General features: G+C 40.4%; 1 protein-coding gene across 5 annotated transcripts in view; it reads right to left on the reverse strand.

Moving 5' to 3' along the window:
- TDP1 (tyrosyl-DNA phosphodiesterase 1) overlaps positions 1-16,329 on the reverse strand; it is a 91,752-nt gene that overhangs the window by 66,138 nt on the left and 9,285 nt on the right. For all 5 annotated transcript variants that reach the window (XM_004476057.4, XM_004476056.4, XM_004476055.4 and 2 more), the window contains exons 5-9: positions 15,081-15,177; positions 11,654-11,688; positions 6,712-6,804; positions 3,270-3,437; positions 2,792-2,870 (exon numbers count right to left, since the gene is read on the reverse strand). In XM_004476057.4, the coding sequence (XP_004476114.2) occupies positions 2,792-2,870; positions 3,270-3,437; positions 6,712-6,804; positions 11,654-11,688; positions 15,081-15,177 (472 nt within the window). The remainder of the gene's footprint in view (positions 1-2,791; positions 2,871-3,269; positions 3,438-6,711; positions 6,805-11,653; positions 11,689-15,080; positions 15,178-16,329) is intronic.

Consider the following 16,329-nt stretch of genomic DNA (forward strand, 5'->3'; position numbering starts at 1 on the left):
AGAATTCCTCCAAAAAATACCCCTTACGCATTTATAAAACTGTTCCAGCATCTTGGTGATTGCAAAAGCACTACCCCACTCCTGGTACCAAATTCTGTATTAGTCAGCCAAAGGGTGCTGTTGCAAAATACCAGAAATTGCTAGGTTTTTATAAAAAGTATTTAGGAGCTTACAGATACCAGGCCATATAGCATGTTACTTCCCTCACCCAAGTCTATTTGCACATGTTGGAGCAAGATGTCTGCCCATGTCTGCGAGGGTTCAGGCTTCCTGGGTTCCTCTGGGCTCAGCTCCTCTGTTTTCTCTACAAGGTCAGCTGTAGACTATGAGGCTCTCTAGGCTTTGCCTCTCTCCACAAGGTCAGCTGTAGGCTATCAGGTGAATGGCTGTCTCTCCCTGGGGCTCCAGCATCAAACTCCAACATTAAGAGCCCCAACTCTGTCCTTTGCCATGCCTTTTATCTGTGTCCCCACCCTTTGGTGTCCCCAAAGGGTGGGGACTCAACACCCTATTGGCACAAGAGATTTACATAATTACTTAATCAAGTAAACCTATGAGTCCAATATAATCTAATATGCCCAGAGCAAAAGATAAGTTTACAAACAATTCAATATTTCTTTTTGGAATTCATCAATAATATCAAACTGCTACAGTTGGGATGCCATGAATTATATTATATGAATAGTGAATGACAAGACGCATGACACAGACAAAATGAATGTATCAAGTTGCCTCAAAAGGAATGGCACAACACATCACTCTTAGTTACTACCAGGTTGACTCAGTCTACCTGGTGGCTAGAGATACCAAAAACAAACAAAAAAAAACCCACAAACAAACAACGACCTGGCAGTTCCTGCCCCAGTGGAGTATATATTCTGACTGATGAATTATTTAGTTTATTTAATACATGTATTGTATTCCTTAATACAGCTTAGGCACTAACAAATACAAACACACCACAAAAGGCCCAAAGAATTCCTGATTTCTACCCTGTGTGGGGCACTGTGCAGGAAACAGACCTGAGCTGACAACTCCTGGACCCAGTTTCTGATTTTGGTGCTCAGCCACTGATGAGCTGCGTTTTCTGAGCCTTTCTAGGTCATCCATCCAAATGAGTAACTAGAGATGTATACTGAACACGTACCAGGTGCCTGGAACTATTTTAAGTTCCTTATTTCACTCAATTCCTATGCAATTCTGTGACCAAAGTACTATTATGGTGCCTGTTTTATAGATGACAAGGCAGGCAGGTTAAGGAACAAGAGCACAGGTCAAAGTGTGAACCCAGGTACAGGTATGTGTGTCTACCTCTGTGGTAGGCTGAATTATGTCCAACAAACTCATGTTCTTAATTTTATTTCGTGTCCCTGTGGGTGTGAACGCACTGTAAACAAGCCCTTTGGAAGCTGTTATTTTTAATTAAGGTGTGGCCAACTGAGGCAGGGTGGGCCTTAATCTCTATCACTGGAACTCTGAGAGAGAGAAGTCGGAACAGCAACCAGAAAGTAGAGGCCCTCGACAAGTGGAGGGAGGCAGAACTACAAGTCAAGGAACCCCAACGTTCTTTTTAGGGAGAAAGCAAACCTTACTGCTATCTGGATTTTGGACTTTTTCCAGCCTCAAAACCATGAGCCAATAAATTGTTATTTAAGCTAATCCATTGTGACAGCAGCTCTGGCAAACTAAGACAACTTTCATAGCCCCAGAACTACACACTTTCTTTAGGTCAAGAAATAAAGATGCTGGCTTTGAGATCTTGCCTGCTTGAAGCTATGGCCTCTTTTCAAATATAGAAATTAAAATGAATTTTCATTAGCCAAGAGGAATTCTTACCTAACATAAACAATTTAAGGAAAAAGGAGAGAGGCTTTTAAGAAAGCCACCTTAGGGAATTTACCAAGGACTGTAAGCTTTCTCCTAGAGATGAAGAAAACTTTTATCTTCAACTTGCTTCTACTTTGTTAAGACCTTTCTTTTTTCATTTCATATCATCAGCAGCAAATGTCATTTTGTAATTATGTGTCTCTTCAGGGCACTAGTTTATTTTAAAAAAATATATGATAGCTCTGTTAAAGCCTTTGTTCAACATTATTTTCTCTTCTTTGCTGAATTTATATATTAAATAATCCTTGGGGAGTGGATGTGGCTCAAGTGGCTCAAGTGGTTGAGCATCTGCTTCCCACATGGGAGGTCCTAGGTTCAATTCCCAGTGCCTCCTAAAAGCAAAAAACAAAAAACAAAAAAACAAAAACCAAACAACAAGCAAACAAATGAAAAAACAAATTCAGGGGAGCCAATGTAGCTCAGTGGTTGTGCACTGGCTTCCCACTTAACTAAGTCCTGGGTTCAATCCCAGACACTTGTACCACACACACACAAATCCTTGATATGCTCAACGAAAGCTATAAAACTTCGGTATGAAGGGGAAGCCTCCAATTATCTTTATTCCAGTAAATATCAACACTAAAAAAAGTCCACAGGGCAAGAAGCTATGGTTCAAGCAAAATTGAGCTCCCGTTCACCGTATGCAGGACCCGGGTTTGACTCCCAGGATCTCCTGGTTAAAAAAAAAAGTTCATGTCATTCAGAAGTCTACTCTACACAGATAAAAGAGGTAAAAAATATAAGAAATTACTGGAGCCTATAATTAGACAACCAATTTATCAAATGCCTGCTATTCACCCAGAATTGTGCTACAGAAACCGTAAACTGCCGTTAATTTATATATTTGTAAATAACAAGGAGAGAATATACATTAAAAGAAAAAACAAAAGGTTAAAAATATTACCTTCCTGAGCCTAAAATGTCCCCAATTATCTTTTTCATTTCCTTGAAAGCGCCCTGGGGTTGATCCAATAAGATAAACACTAAAAAAACAAGTATAAAGCAGAAATTATGGAATATGTGTGGTATGATTTGGACACCTAAAAAAAAATACACATGTAAATAAAACATTCTAATAACAAACTCATTTTCTTGTGATGTCTCCAAAATGATAGTAATTAATAAGCAAACCAAAAAATGATGGAACACCTACAAGGAATGGCCTGCCAGGCAGAGAACTCATTAACTTCAAGAATATTCTAGTGGAAGGCTTAGGGCAAGTGGAAAGATTTACTGGCCCCGACAAGAAGCAGAGAGACAGAATCTGCTCTTATTCCCTCTCAAATATCACACAGCCTTTACCACAACCCCTGCATGCTAGACTTCCTGAGCTCTCGAGGTACTGTTCTATTATAAATACCTCAGATGGATAAGACACATACTTTGTTTCAGCAAGATCATGTTCATGGATGATATCTATCCATTCCTTAAGAGAAGGAGCATTATAAGCCATTAAGTAACTGATGAGATCAGCTTTAAAATGTGTAGTTGATTCTCCAGATCTGTGAGTTCCGGGGGGAATTCGTGGATACAGGGGACTCAACCATATTCTGGAATGGAGGAAAAAAACAGGTTTAGCAGTTAGGATCACAACTAATCACAGTGATGCCACTGTGTTGATTATACATTCACTCAAAGACGTGAATTTTCATTAGGTTTCTCCACATAGTAAGTGGAGTGAGCTTTAATAATATAAATATTATACCACCATTACCATCATTTACAATTATTCCCAAGGCCTCCCCATGACTTTAAGATCCAACAAGATTTGTCTCTACCACCTCTCCAAATTCAAGTCCCACCAAGCTCCCTCTCAATTCATTTACACCTTCCTTATGCCTCTTCTTACCTCCATACTTTCTAAGACTTGATGACAAGTGAATTCTACTAATTGTTATGGCAAATTCAGGCCACCTGTAGTAATCCCAGCATATTTTGCCCATGCAGACACCAACATAGCTCTTTAGCCAAATGAAAAATAATCAATAGTTATCTGTACTAAGAAAACGTATGGGCAAATCTATTTTTGATAAACATTTTCGTGACGTATATGCCACAGCAGTTTGAGATATTTTCATATCTTATTTTTCTGGTGTCTGGAATGAATACATATCACATTTAATGAGATTACATTACTATCTTAATCTTTCAAATATAAATTAAGAACACTAATGAATGAAAGAACATTAAAAACAAAGACATCTTTCATGTCATTGATTCTTTCCCCCCAAAAATATCGGACTTTGCCAAAACTTTTACACTGTACTCACAAATGGAAAACAACCTCATTTAACCCAGTCCTTCTATGAACTGTTCCATGGTAGAAAGCAAAAAGGTATGGCTTCACATCTCTGCCCTTGTTTCCTCAACTGCAAAGCAGGTTAACAGTCCTGCTCCACAGGGCTGTTATGAAAATGCACATAAGATAATGAACTAACAGCAGAAGACGCACTCAAAGTATTAGGTGCTGTTGTTTTCTCCCCTCTCTGGGACTACTTCCCCCCTGTAGTTCCACCCATTGACCCAAAAGAGCAACTGTCTAATTCCACTTTCATGTGACAGCCTCAAAGGAGACCGGTGAGATACAGGCAACCAGGGTGGGAAACATCTGGAACTACGAGGACTCCTGGCAGTGCATCTCCTGAATTCTGTGCACATTTCTGGGAGGGTAGCATTTTACACCCTCCCTTTCCACTTTGAGGAGGCACTTTACAAAGGAGGTAATGCAGAGTGACATGAGCTGGCACCCAGGTTCTCGACTCAGATCTGCTTCGAACTGGTTGTGCCATCGTGGGCAAGTCAAGTGACCTCCCTGGGCCTTGCCTGCTTTGTACATAAAATGACCATATGGAGTTGGATGGACATTTAAAGTCTTTCCTTGTAATGTAACTGGCTTGGTTATATTGTCCACAGGCTTGGTGAGATTCCTCCTGGATTAGAGATTCACTCAGGAATGAGTTGGAGAAGGAACATGACAATTACTTTCTAAATCAGGACACTGAGATCTGAGGCATTTCCAACACTTCATAAAAATAAGATGAGAAAATTATTTTAGCAGGCTAAATGATTTTAAAAGGGAGAAATTAATAGGTGGACCAAGGAGCAGCTGAAAAGAATGGTAAAGATCTTCATATGGCAGGAAAGGATCAGCAGAACTGTGGTAGACCAATTATGCAGACAGGGAGCACATACAAAAGAACTGATGTTAGCGGTTTTAAAAGGTACCACAGGGAAGCGGACTTGCCCCAGTGGATAGGGCGTCCGCCTACAACATGGGAGGTCCATGGTTCAAACCCCGGGCCTCCTTGACCCGTGTGGAGTTGGCCCATGCACAGTGCTGATGCGCGCAAGGAGTGCCATGCCATGCAGGGGTGTCCCCACATAGGGGAGCCCCACCTGCAAGGCCTACGCCCCATAAGGAGAGCCGCCCAGCGTGAAAGAAAGTGCAGCCTGCCCAAGAATGGCCACACACACACGGACAGCTGACACAACAAGATGATGCAACAAAAAGAAACACAGATTTCCGGTGCTGCTGCTAAGGATAGAAGTGGTCACAGAAGAACACACAGCAAATGGACACAGAAAGCAGACAACCTGCTGGGGGGGGGGGGGGTGGGGAGAGAAAGATGGGAGGAAATCTTAAAAAATAAAAATAAAACAAAAAAAGTACCACAACCTGCAACTTGAAATGGCAAAGGATTAGTGTGCAGAAGATGGAACCCCGCTGGGATAACACAACCCCACTTGGGTAGCTGGAGGAGAGCTCATACCCTTGGTACTTTTTGAGATTTGAACCACATGAATGCTTTTACCTATTCAACAAACAAGTAAAATTTAAATTTAAAAAAATTCTGAAAATTTTTTTTTGCTCTAGCCAGGTTGGGCAAAAATATGGGACAGAGTAAGATAGTAGTAGAGAATACTGAAACCCTGAAAGAGTGCTAGACTCATGCTTGAATTTCTTCTAATGTAGAAGACTTTTAATCGGCTCTTCCTCTTGAGAGAAGGCAGAGGTGTGCAAAATGGCTTTCATGAAAGAAAGAGACATTAATGCTAGCCATAATGGAGACCTTGCCAGTGGGGCCCATAGTTGAACCAGACTGGAGCAAATCCCTATATTGGATCCTGGAACACTAGATCTAGCCTATCCACACTGAAGACAAAGGGTTCCATAACAATGTCCATATTCAATTGTTCTCTTGGAGATTCACAACCATATTACTGTATACACCCGTTTAAATTTATTTCATGGAAAAATAAACTTAATGGGGCTGAGGTAAGATTTTTAGCATGCTGTTACATAACACTGCTTGAGTTTTCCTCTGATGTTTGTTGAAGCAGCCATGGGCAAGAATTCAGGTGGGTGTACAGTAAGTGGAAATCAAGAAAGTTAACCTGTGGGTCTGACTCCAAAAACGGTGGGTTTGGACTTTCCATTCTGCACCCTCTCTGCTACCTCAGCTCCTTTGCACAGGCTTTTCCCCTGACTTGGCTGTAGAGTATGCGTGTTAAGTCCCCATTTTTGTAAAAACTAGGAGAAACCCAAGTGTGTAAACATTTACACGTGTTTAACAGAAATAACTGCAGATGACTATGCATCAAACTGCTACAACTGTGGTCTCTGAGAGAATGGAATTGGGGGTTGAGGGAGGGGTGCGCTGGTAGTAAAAGATACTATCACTTTTTCTGTGTATCCTTTTTCCATGGTATATGTGCTACTACAATTTTAGAAATACGAAGAAAATACTTGAGTGCACATTCCAGCTTTTGATCTTTCTCAACGTAGGCAATGACTGCCACAAAGTGAGCAGAACCCATACATACCCTTGAGTTTTCTGGTGCCAGTCGGCATGGATGAGGTTGGAGGTGTGGATGACAACCCGGAGGCCTTCTTCATACAGCAGTAACATCATTTTCCTTTAAAAACAGAAAAGGGTTAAAGAGACATTAATAGTACTCTTCTAATAAAAACCTACTAGCTAAAGGAGTTCTTTACATTCTTACATTACCCATACTTTTTTTAAACATTTATAACCCTTTCTTTTACACATTACCACTATGAAAGTCTGCTTAAGTGACAGGTAGAAAATAACCTTCCAAAACTCTCAAAGTCTTTGTTGGTAGATGAGTTTTTGCCTCCTACTGTCCACATGGCCAGGCCTGGCACTTCCTACCTCTCCAGTGTATTCAGCGCCACCCCGTGGTTACAACTTCTTGGTGCACTGTGGCTAGTATTTTTTTTTTAGGAGGTACTAGGGATTGAACCCAGGATCTCGTATGTGAGAAGCAAGCACTCAACCACTAAGCTACATTCGTTCCCCAGTGAGAGTTTGTTTTTTTCATTTGTTTTTTGGAAATACTAGGGATTGAACCTGGGACCTTGTACATGGGAAGCAGACACTTAACCACTGAGCTACACCTACTCTCCCATGGCTAGTATTTAAAAAAAAAAAAAAAAGAATAAAATAGAAAATCAGAGTTAACTGCATATATTAAGTATTGATTCATGGAAATTATTTCAGCACACAGGTATGTACATGTATAAGAGACAGAAATATAAAATGTTATGTCTTTCGTGGATTGCATTTTTAAAAAGTGTGAAAAATGCTTCACTCCCATTAGACTGATCCTTTCTCATTTCCATACCACATTCATCACCACATTCATCACCAGAGTACATATGGCCTTAAGATAAGCCTTCACTTTTCTTCTCCATTAAAGATTTATTTTTTATTTCTCTCCCCTTCCCCGCCCCCCCCACCCAGTTGTCTGCTCTGTGTCCATTCACTGTGTATTCTTCTGTGACCGCTTCTATCCTTATCAGCAGCACGAGGAAATCTGTGTTTCTTTTTGTTGCGTCATCTTGTGTCAGCTCTCTGTGTGTGTGCGGTGCCACTCCTGGGCAGGCTGCATTTTCTTTCGCGCTGGGTGGCTCTCCTTATGGGCACACTCCTTGCGGGTGGGGCTCCCCTAAGCAGGGGACACCACTGTGTGGCATGGCACTCCTTGCACGCATCAGCACTGCGCATGGGTCAGCTCCACACGGGTCAAGGAGGCCCCGGGTTTGAACCGCGGACCTCCCATGTGGTAGGCAGATACCCTATCCATTAGGCCAAGTCCGCTTCCCTTCTCCATTAATTTAAGTCAAAACTAGCTTAAGTCCTTTTTCAGGCCCTCTTTCGCAGGCTGCTCGCCATCAGATATACTACTTTTATTTTAACTCCAGTGGGAGAGATGGAATGGAGTATAAATAAGAGCTTTCCATTTGAAGCCTAAGACTTGAACTCCAATCTCTCTCATTTAGTAGCTTTATGACCCTAAGAAAGTCATTCAATGTCCTCAGCCTTGATTCTGACTTATACTATGAAGGATCAACTTCACCTTGCTTACGTCATAGGGTCAATGTTGTAAAATACTGTCATACATACTTTCCCATTATTCCTTTGGTGCCTTGCTTTATTTTACAATCTAGAATTGAACGACTTTTGGCCCCCCTATTGTTTTTCAATTGTTTTAGGAATCTAAACTCTTTCTTCCCAACTAAGTTCACTCCTCAAGGCAGTAACTCTGTCTGGATGTATTTTATCATTTCCTTTGAGGCAAAAGTATTACTTAATGCTCACTGAGGCAACCCAGTTCATGGGTGGGAAAAAAAAAGTTAACCACTGGTTCTTCCCAAATGAAAACATGAAAACTAGTTGGGCAGGCTGGGGCCAGTATAAAAAGATGAGAAGCAAGAAACAGAAAAGAGAGTGTGATACTTGGTTCCTGCTAAAATGAGAATTAAACCCAAGTTGGCAAATGGTAAATTAATGCAAAGTTGGAGAAATGACAGCTGTTTAGCCATCTTCTTTCCATTTATGAAATGTACTCCCTGAAATCTGGGCAGATTTACATACAGAGATGCCAAATTAGCAGCTGAATGTAATTAAGAATAAGCCAAATATGTATTCATGATATACATTATACAAATATTTCCATTAATCAGGCATCAATAATTGGGAAAATCAAACAGAATTATGCACTAATATAAGGGGAGCCATATTTATCTTTTCACAGACAAATTGGCACGTGTTAATAAGGTCACAGTTAAAAATGGATAAAAAGGGCAAGAAATGAGGTTTCCCTTGGAGAATGCTAAGCCGCTATATTATCTGCTAGGCTGTGGGCACAGCAAAAGGGACTTCCCAAACTGGAAGCGATTCCCTGGAAGGAGGAAATAAAACCAATGTCTGTGGAGCACCTCTGGGGCAGTCACAGTCTAGAAGGTCTATACTGTGTTATCATGTTAGTTCCAGAGAAGGCTTTAGTGCTCCCAATATACAACTAGGAAATCTGTGGCTGGAGAGGCAATGGGAATTATCCAATTATGGATCAGCCAGTAAGAGCTTGTTCCATCACACACTCCAGGTTTTCTTTTCACCAGGTGGGGTACACTGAGGTGGGAGTGTGGAAGGTAGGGGAGGACATGGTCTCGGTGAGAAAGAGGACCAAATGATGGGTGGTGGGAAGGCCGGTTACATATGGATGCAGAAAGAGTCGTGCCTTGCCCATCCTGCTCGCAGCGAGATGATGACATTCAGCTCCTCTCCGTCTATCCTTGGGGCCATCAGAGGTAACTGTTCCCAGCTCTGGGGGAAACTGAAGAGCTTTAGAATGCTAAAGCACCATGAGATAAACCATGGGACTGCATGGCACCCTACAGAAACATGGAGAGAGCTTTATTGTACCTATGGACTTCTGGAGGACAGGGAATGCATACGATCATTTCTCTGTTTTGCACATGGTATGTGGTTAATACATGTTTGCCAGTGTGAATGCAGTTTCAGACTACCTCCAATTTACTGCTGCTAGGCTCCATTGTAAGGTTGGAAGGACATCTAACATACCCACACATGAAGGCAGTTTATACCCCATCACTGTGAGCTGGAAGGTAGTCTCTTTTCTCCTTTCCTAATGCATGTGTTAGTAGTGCTTCACTCACTAAAAGACTAAAAACTCTAAGAATAAAATGTATTTTTCCCAAACAATTTCTATCCCCTAGAACTGTGCCTTAAGAATATAATAGATATTTAACTACTCACTCTTAATGTATTTTAAAATGAGCAACCAAAAGTAATTTCAAAACATGAGCTCAATCTTGTACAAGATATTGGTATCTTACCTAAATGTAAAACTATAACTACTACGTAGGTGGGAGCGATTTATTGTAATTACTTCCCTAGGCACTTTCAACTCTAAAAAAATGAGAACTGTTGGGTCTGATCTACAAAGCTGTGTGTGGGGGTGGGGGGCTGGGGAGGCAGTGTAGGTGGGGAGATGGGTCAAAGGAAACAATGAAATGGGTTTTTAGCAGTGAGGACCCAAGAATAAATAAAAAACTGAAGTTAAAGTGCTAATAAATGGGCTCTAGTCCTGCCTTCACCAGTGATTCAGGATATATTGTTTACCTACTCTGGGCCTCAGTTTCCTGATATGGCATTAAACAAAGGCTAGCCCCACAGGTTCAGTCAAGGACAGTGTAGACCCTCCCAGGAATGCCAGCACAATGGTGCAATAAGACTGTTCAAGTATAGACTGTTAGCATGGAATGTGTGGGCAACAAAGGAACCTGGCACAGGTAGTCTTACAAATAGTACCCAGGACCTGAAAGTTCGATCGTGGTGACAGAGCTTGCCAAATGCAGTTTAGAACCAATAAGTTATTTATGCTAGGGTTTCTGCTACAGTTAGGGATGGTTGGTAAATGCTGCAACATATACTCAGAACATCTAAAAATATAAGATGTGGTTGACAGACATCCTTTCATCAAAACTCTTGCTTTGGTTCATTTTCAAAACAGATTGGCAAGATCTAGTTTTAAATGTCAAAGAGAAAGATGAAGGGAATGCCACCATTCTAGGTCACCATGATATTGGGGAAATAGCAGTCACAGCATGCTTCAAGACAAACATGCCCTCCTGTGAGACTCCTTTGTTGCCCTAGAAACAGATACTTAAAGGAACATGCCAGAAGCAGCAGGTTACCCACATCCACTACTCGTCTAGAAGAAAGATGAGGCTTTGTCTCATTGTTTGGACAAATCCTTTCTAGATCCTATAAATACTGAAACAGGGACTGAGTCCTGTTCTTTTTCTCATTTACAGAGCTTATTACATGAAAGGGCTCAACGAAACAGCTGTAAAACTAAGTCAAGTCAAGTGGGAGTCGATTCAATCATCAGGGCACAATGTGCCAAGCAGGAAGTAACAGAAGAGCTTCCTGTCTCTGTTTCATAATGTCTTAGAAAAGTCATCCTAAAATGCCTTGAGCAGCAACAGGCTTTAGGCTCTCAAGATGGCAATCTTGCCAAAAATAGTTTTTCTTTCCGTCACAGCATGTTGCTGACCTAACAATATTTCTATTTAATGCAACTCAGAATCTTATTTTAAAAATAACCACCACCACCACCATAGGACTTTTTAAAGTAGTGGAATCCATGGGCACCAGGACTTGGGAGGCACAGGTGCAGTCATTAACCACAACAATCATGTGACTATTTCTCCCGAGTCAGGTCTAAGGAGGGTCCTGAGCACAATACTTTCACGCTGAGAGCCAGAGATTCAGTGTTTTGTCTTAAAGCTGCTGGAAAAAACCCCTTCTACTTCCTTACTGATAGCATTTATCTCAGCAAAACTGTCATCTCTTAGTCCCTCTAAGAGACTTTGCAATAGCTTCCTTTGATCTATTAAAACCATATCTGCCCCTATTTCACAGAAAGTGCTTACGTGTGGTGTGTTCCAAACGCAATATCCAATTTCGCCTAGGATGAAAAAGAAGTAATTTATTCTTAAGTCTTAATTAATAATATCCCTATCTAGTGGAGAATAAATTAGAAAACATTTGGGTCAACTTTTTTAACTGCTTTTACTGCACTCTAGTGGACAAGCCCTTGAACAACAAGATAGCCTTTATAAATAAGCATCCACAGAGGCTCCCTTTGAACACTAATTTTAGTTATCCAGAATAATTCAAAACAAAGCATTTTTAATTACTGCAATTAGGAATAAGAAGCCTAGTTTCTTCAGTTGTCAAAAAACCTAAAACAAATGAGAATCTAGGCAAAGTTTTAAAATGAGCTTTTTAGCTTTTATAGACATTAAAATACACAAAAAATTTTCAGAACATATTTAAGAGAAACACTGAATGTGGTAACAATGTAAAGACATACGAGGAAGCTAAAAAGGAAGTTTTCTTATATAACATGGCCGAAAATAAAAAGATAATATATCAAATCCTTTTCCATGTTATGAAATGATACCTTTACAAATAAACAGGGGTTGGAAAGGTAAAAATGTTTTCTTAACATCCAGTACAGCAAGACCTTGGTTAAGCAGAATACAACACTGTTGCCAGATGTAAGCTATTAAGGAGTTAGTTTAGAAATGTCAAAATAGCTGAGCAGTTAGGAACACACTGTATGGAGTAGACATATGTGATTTCAAACTCTGTCTTTGCAACTTTTTAGGACTTTGGAAAATACTTACCCTTTCTAGGCTTCAGTTTTCTCCTCTTTAAATGAGGGTACTACAATGGGAATCTGAGAGTCGTTAGGAGTAAAGGAGAAAAAGTATACGAAGTGCTTAGGAAAGGGGACCTGCATGGAGTATGCACCCCACAAATGGCAGCAATTACTATCACAAAGACTGCTTCCTTCCTTGGAGTTGCTTGAGTATGATCCAGCCCTGTCTTGGGGCTGCTTAGGCAGGTGGCCCAGAACACTCAAATACAATTTTGGGGGCTGCTCACAAAGTGTGTTTGGGTGTGGTCTGGCCACAGAAGAGAGACAACAGGGAACTACACTTCATGTCTTTGACGTTACAAAATTAAGACAGTCACTTTGCAAACTGATACTTAGCTACGAAGAAGCAGTGGTCAAGAGACTTAGGTTTTGAGTTTAGTTTTGCTATAAAGTTGTATGCTTTGGGGCAACTCTGAGCATGAAAACAGTGATAACTGCAGCAGGTAATATTTAATGGGTTATTTTGGGGGCTAATGCCCCAAATCTTTTGCATAGCCACCCTATAAAGAACAGCATTAACAATCTATTTTACAGATGAAGAAATTAGGCTTAAAAAGGTTAAGTGACAAGCCAATCTGGTAGGTAGAGCCAGGACAGAACCTAAGCGGTTTGACCGGCCCATGCCCGACCACCAGGGGGCCTCAATCTCAGTCCCCACTGTAAAAATGGTAGAAGTATCAGCATCCACTAATTCTTTGACTAGTGTGCTTCAGCTTAATAGATTGTTACAGATAAAGGTTTTTTCCCCTATTCAAATGACACTCAGTTGCTAGAGAAAGCCAAGAATTTCATCTTACTGGCAAGGGTAGAAAAGTATTTCCATAGGTTGGGATGGGACCACAATTTCACATATCAGATTAGCTGGAAGCTTCTGGACAGCAAGTTGAAGGAAGTCTGGAAAACTGTCTTGTTGCGCCCTCTAGTGGCTGGCTTGGAGAGTACCATCAGGCACACACACCCCTCTCCAAGACCGTTCAGTACAGGTGGATGGTTTTAAAAGAACACTATTTCCATCTATGTAATCACATATTTTCGGGATTCACGAGTAAGTTTACTTTATGTAAGTTTGTTTTCTGATGGGAGCTATCCCACTGAAGTTTAGCTTCCTTTGTTTTTGAAACAGAAGCAATGCAATTGAATTTCAGGCAACTACTAAGGGAAGGCATATATGTACAGAAGGTGAGCCACAAATATGAAGGAAAAGAATGTTTTCTAAAGTTCTTCCCAGCTGTGAAAAATGCAGCAGGTTAAATCACAGGAAAAAAGTTGCAATGTTTGTTTAAAAGTGATCAGATTGAGCTCTCACACTGTTTTAATTTTTAAGAAACATACACAGAGATAACATTTATAGTTGGCAGAGTGACAAAATGTGAGTTGGAGCTCTTTTATCTTATATGGATGGGGAAAATGAAAAGAATCTGGGTTCTATGTAATTCACTCTTGTCTCCATACTCTATGAGCAGAAATCTTGAGCCAATTTCACTACATTAATGGCAAGGAGAGAAGAGGCCTACAAAAGTATCTTTCAATGTGGTTCCCCCTTAAACACTGATTATACCTGCTAAAAGAAATAGTAAAAGGTGAATACTACATTAGCCACTTCATAACCACCATTTTCATAGGAAGGAAATCGTTAATGTACAGAATTCTTTGGAATTCCTTATTTTTCTCTCCCCTTTGCCTATTTCTTTCACAAAATACCATACATAAAGATCCTTTCAGACATGGAATATAAAGTAATGAGTCATAATGAAAATCTGAGACTCATTGGTCACACTGTATTTCTACAGATTCATTCTCGCTGGATGAAATTATGGAAGGAAAGAAATAAATGGGGCATAGATTTTTCTTTGGACTTCATTATCAGTTTTGCTTTGGTTCCAGCAAACCAAGCTGATAATGTTTGCTGTGAGATCATTTAATGTCCCCTTGTTAGGCTTGATCATGAGCTGCAGATGATTCATATGGGCAGTTTCTCTCAGGTTTGTTCATACTCCACGGGTCCCGCCAGGATAGACCTTAGATGCAACAGAAGTGAAAAGGAACCTCAATTGAGGTTAAAGGCCCAATGGCATTTGACAGAAGCTACATAAGGTGTCAAGGTAAAAGCTAACAGTTTTAAGTTGCACTCACAGGACATGCACACAAAGAAATGGATCCATAGCCAGCCAAGTGCTTCCTGAGGACCCATTCATTGCTGAGACCCAGATTTTGAGAGGGGCAGCAACAAACTAGATGTGACCGGAGAACTGGCAGGTTGAGGACAGATCTATGCTACCTCAAGTACAACTGAAGAAAGTGTTGCTTGAACCTGAGAGAGAAAACTAATGGGATGGGACAGATGACTTTCACTAAATGAATCACTGACTTGTGCCAATAGATTTATTCTATGTGGTTACACAGCAGAAGATCAGGACAAATGTGTGGATGTTATGCGGAAGGAGATTTCAGATCAACATAAAGAAAAACCTCTTCAAGGGCCAGCCACAAATAAGATGCGCTATCTTAGGATGTATACCTGCTGGTGATGCTGAAGGAAAGATTCCTAGCCTAGAAGGAGTATGGACTAAATGCCTAAATTTCCTTTTGACTCTCTGTCTAAACCTGATCTCAAACAGCAGTAAGAAGCTTACCTGGCAGAGGGAAATGTTTTCATAAGGCTTTGCCTGGGCATGTAAGTGAGCCTTAGCTTCTCGTTTATCGCCATGCACAAGCAGGATTGGTTTATTCCTGCAAAGAGATCAGAGTATTTAAAAAAACATCATTCATGAAATTGGACTCTTGTCTAGTTAAGGAATGCTAACTTACCACCCAAAATGTGTTTCTGGGTTTGCGCTGACTGAGCACAGTGGTTAGGGTCAAGGAGTGCTCTCACTTAATGCTCATTAACTAGTTAACTTTATTACGGGGGCCAAGTGCCCCAATTCTGAAATGCACAGCAACACAGAAGGGGGTATGAATCAAAAAAGTCCTTGAGTAATTATTTTTTGTCCAAAAGGGCACATAGTTGTGCAGCTGTATATAACTTGATATATTAAATAATCGTACACTTTAGTGTTGTAGAGTAGGATGCTCTTTTCTTTCCCTTCTTTTGGACAAAGCAATGGATTATTCAATTGTTGACCTACACTCACTGAGCTCTTCCGGAGTGCTAGGTACTGCACAGGACCTTCAGGGCACAACAGTGACTGCTCCCAGACCCCACGCCAGGCAGACTCATTACTAGGCAATTAGTTATCAATAAAACAGGGCCCATGGTAGGCTGAAAATGCTAATTTTTGAATTCCAAAAAGATAACATAAAAAATACTCTTCAGGAAGAGATTTAAAAGGCTTTGAAGGGAACCAAGAACTGCTCTAGATGGTCCAAGTAAGATAATCCTTAGAAGTCAACATAGCTTTACGAGCTCCCCCAATAAAATAAAAACAATTTTTCTCCAACAAGCAATCATGCAAGATAAATAACACTGTCAGTCACTTCCACATTATCACTCATTGCATAACGATTCTCCACCATATGTGAAGGGACAACCACCAGCATTATAGAAAATGCATTTCCAGTACTAAAGTCAAACTACCAAATTCCTAATAGCCTTATTCTAACACATTAGGTAACACAAGTGTTCCTAATTTTTTCCTATTTAGAAAAAAACTTTTTTTTACAACTGGAGAAAAAGTACAGAGAAAAATTTAAGAAATACTCACATATCTGTCACCTAGAAACAAGAAAGATCAGATTATCAGGGCTTTTTAAAAAAATAAACTATTTCCAGTTAAGTGAAGTCAGTTACTTTCTTCAAATTTACTGGCTCTATAAACAAGCATTAAAAATGTAGCATCTAAACAACACATTGAGGCATAAACTCTTAGGATCTGATGTTCT

This window comes from Dasypus novemcinctus, chromosome 3, assembly GCF_030445035.2.
Source record: "Dasypus novemcinctus isolate mDasNov1 chromosome 3, mDasNov1.1.hap2, whole genome shotgun sequence".
Classification (NCBI taxonomy): domain Eukaryota; kingdom Metazoa; phylum Chordata; class Mammalia; order Cingulata; family Dasypodidae; genus Dasypus; species Dasypus novemcinctus.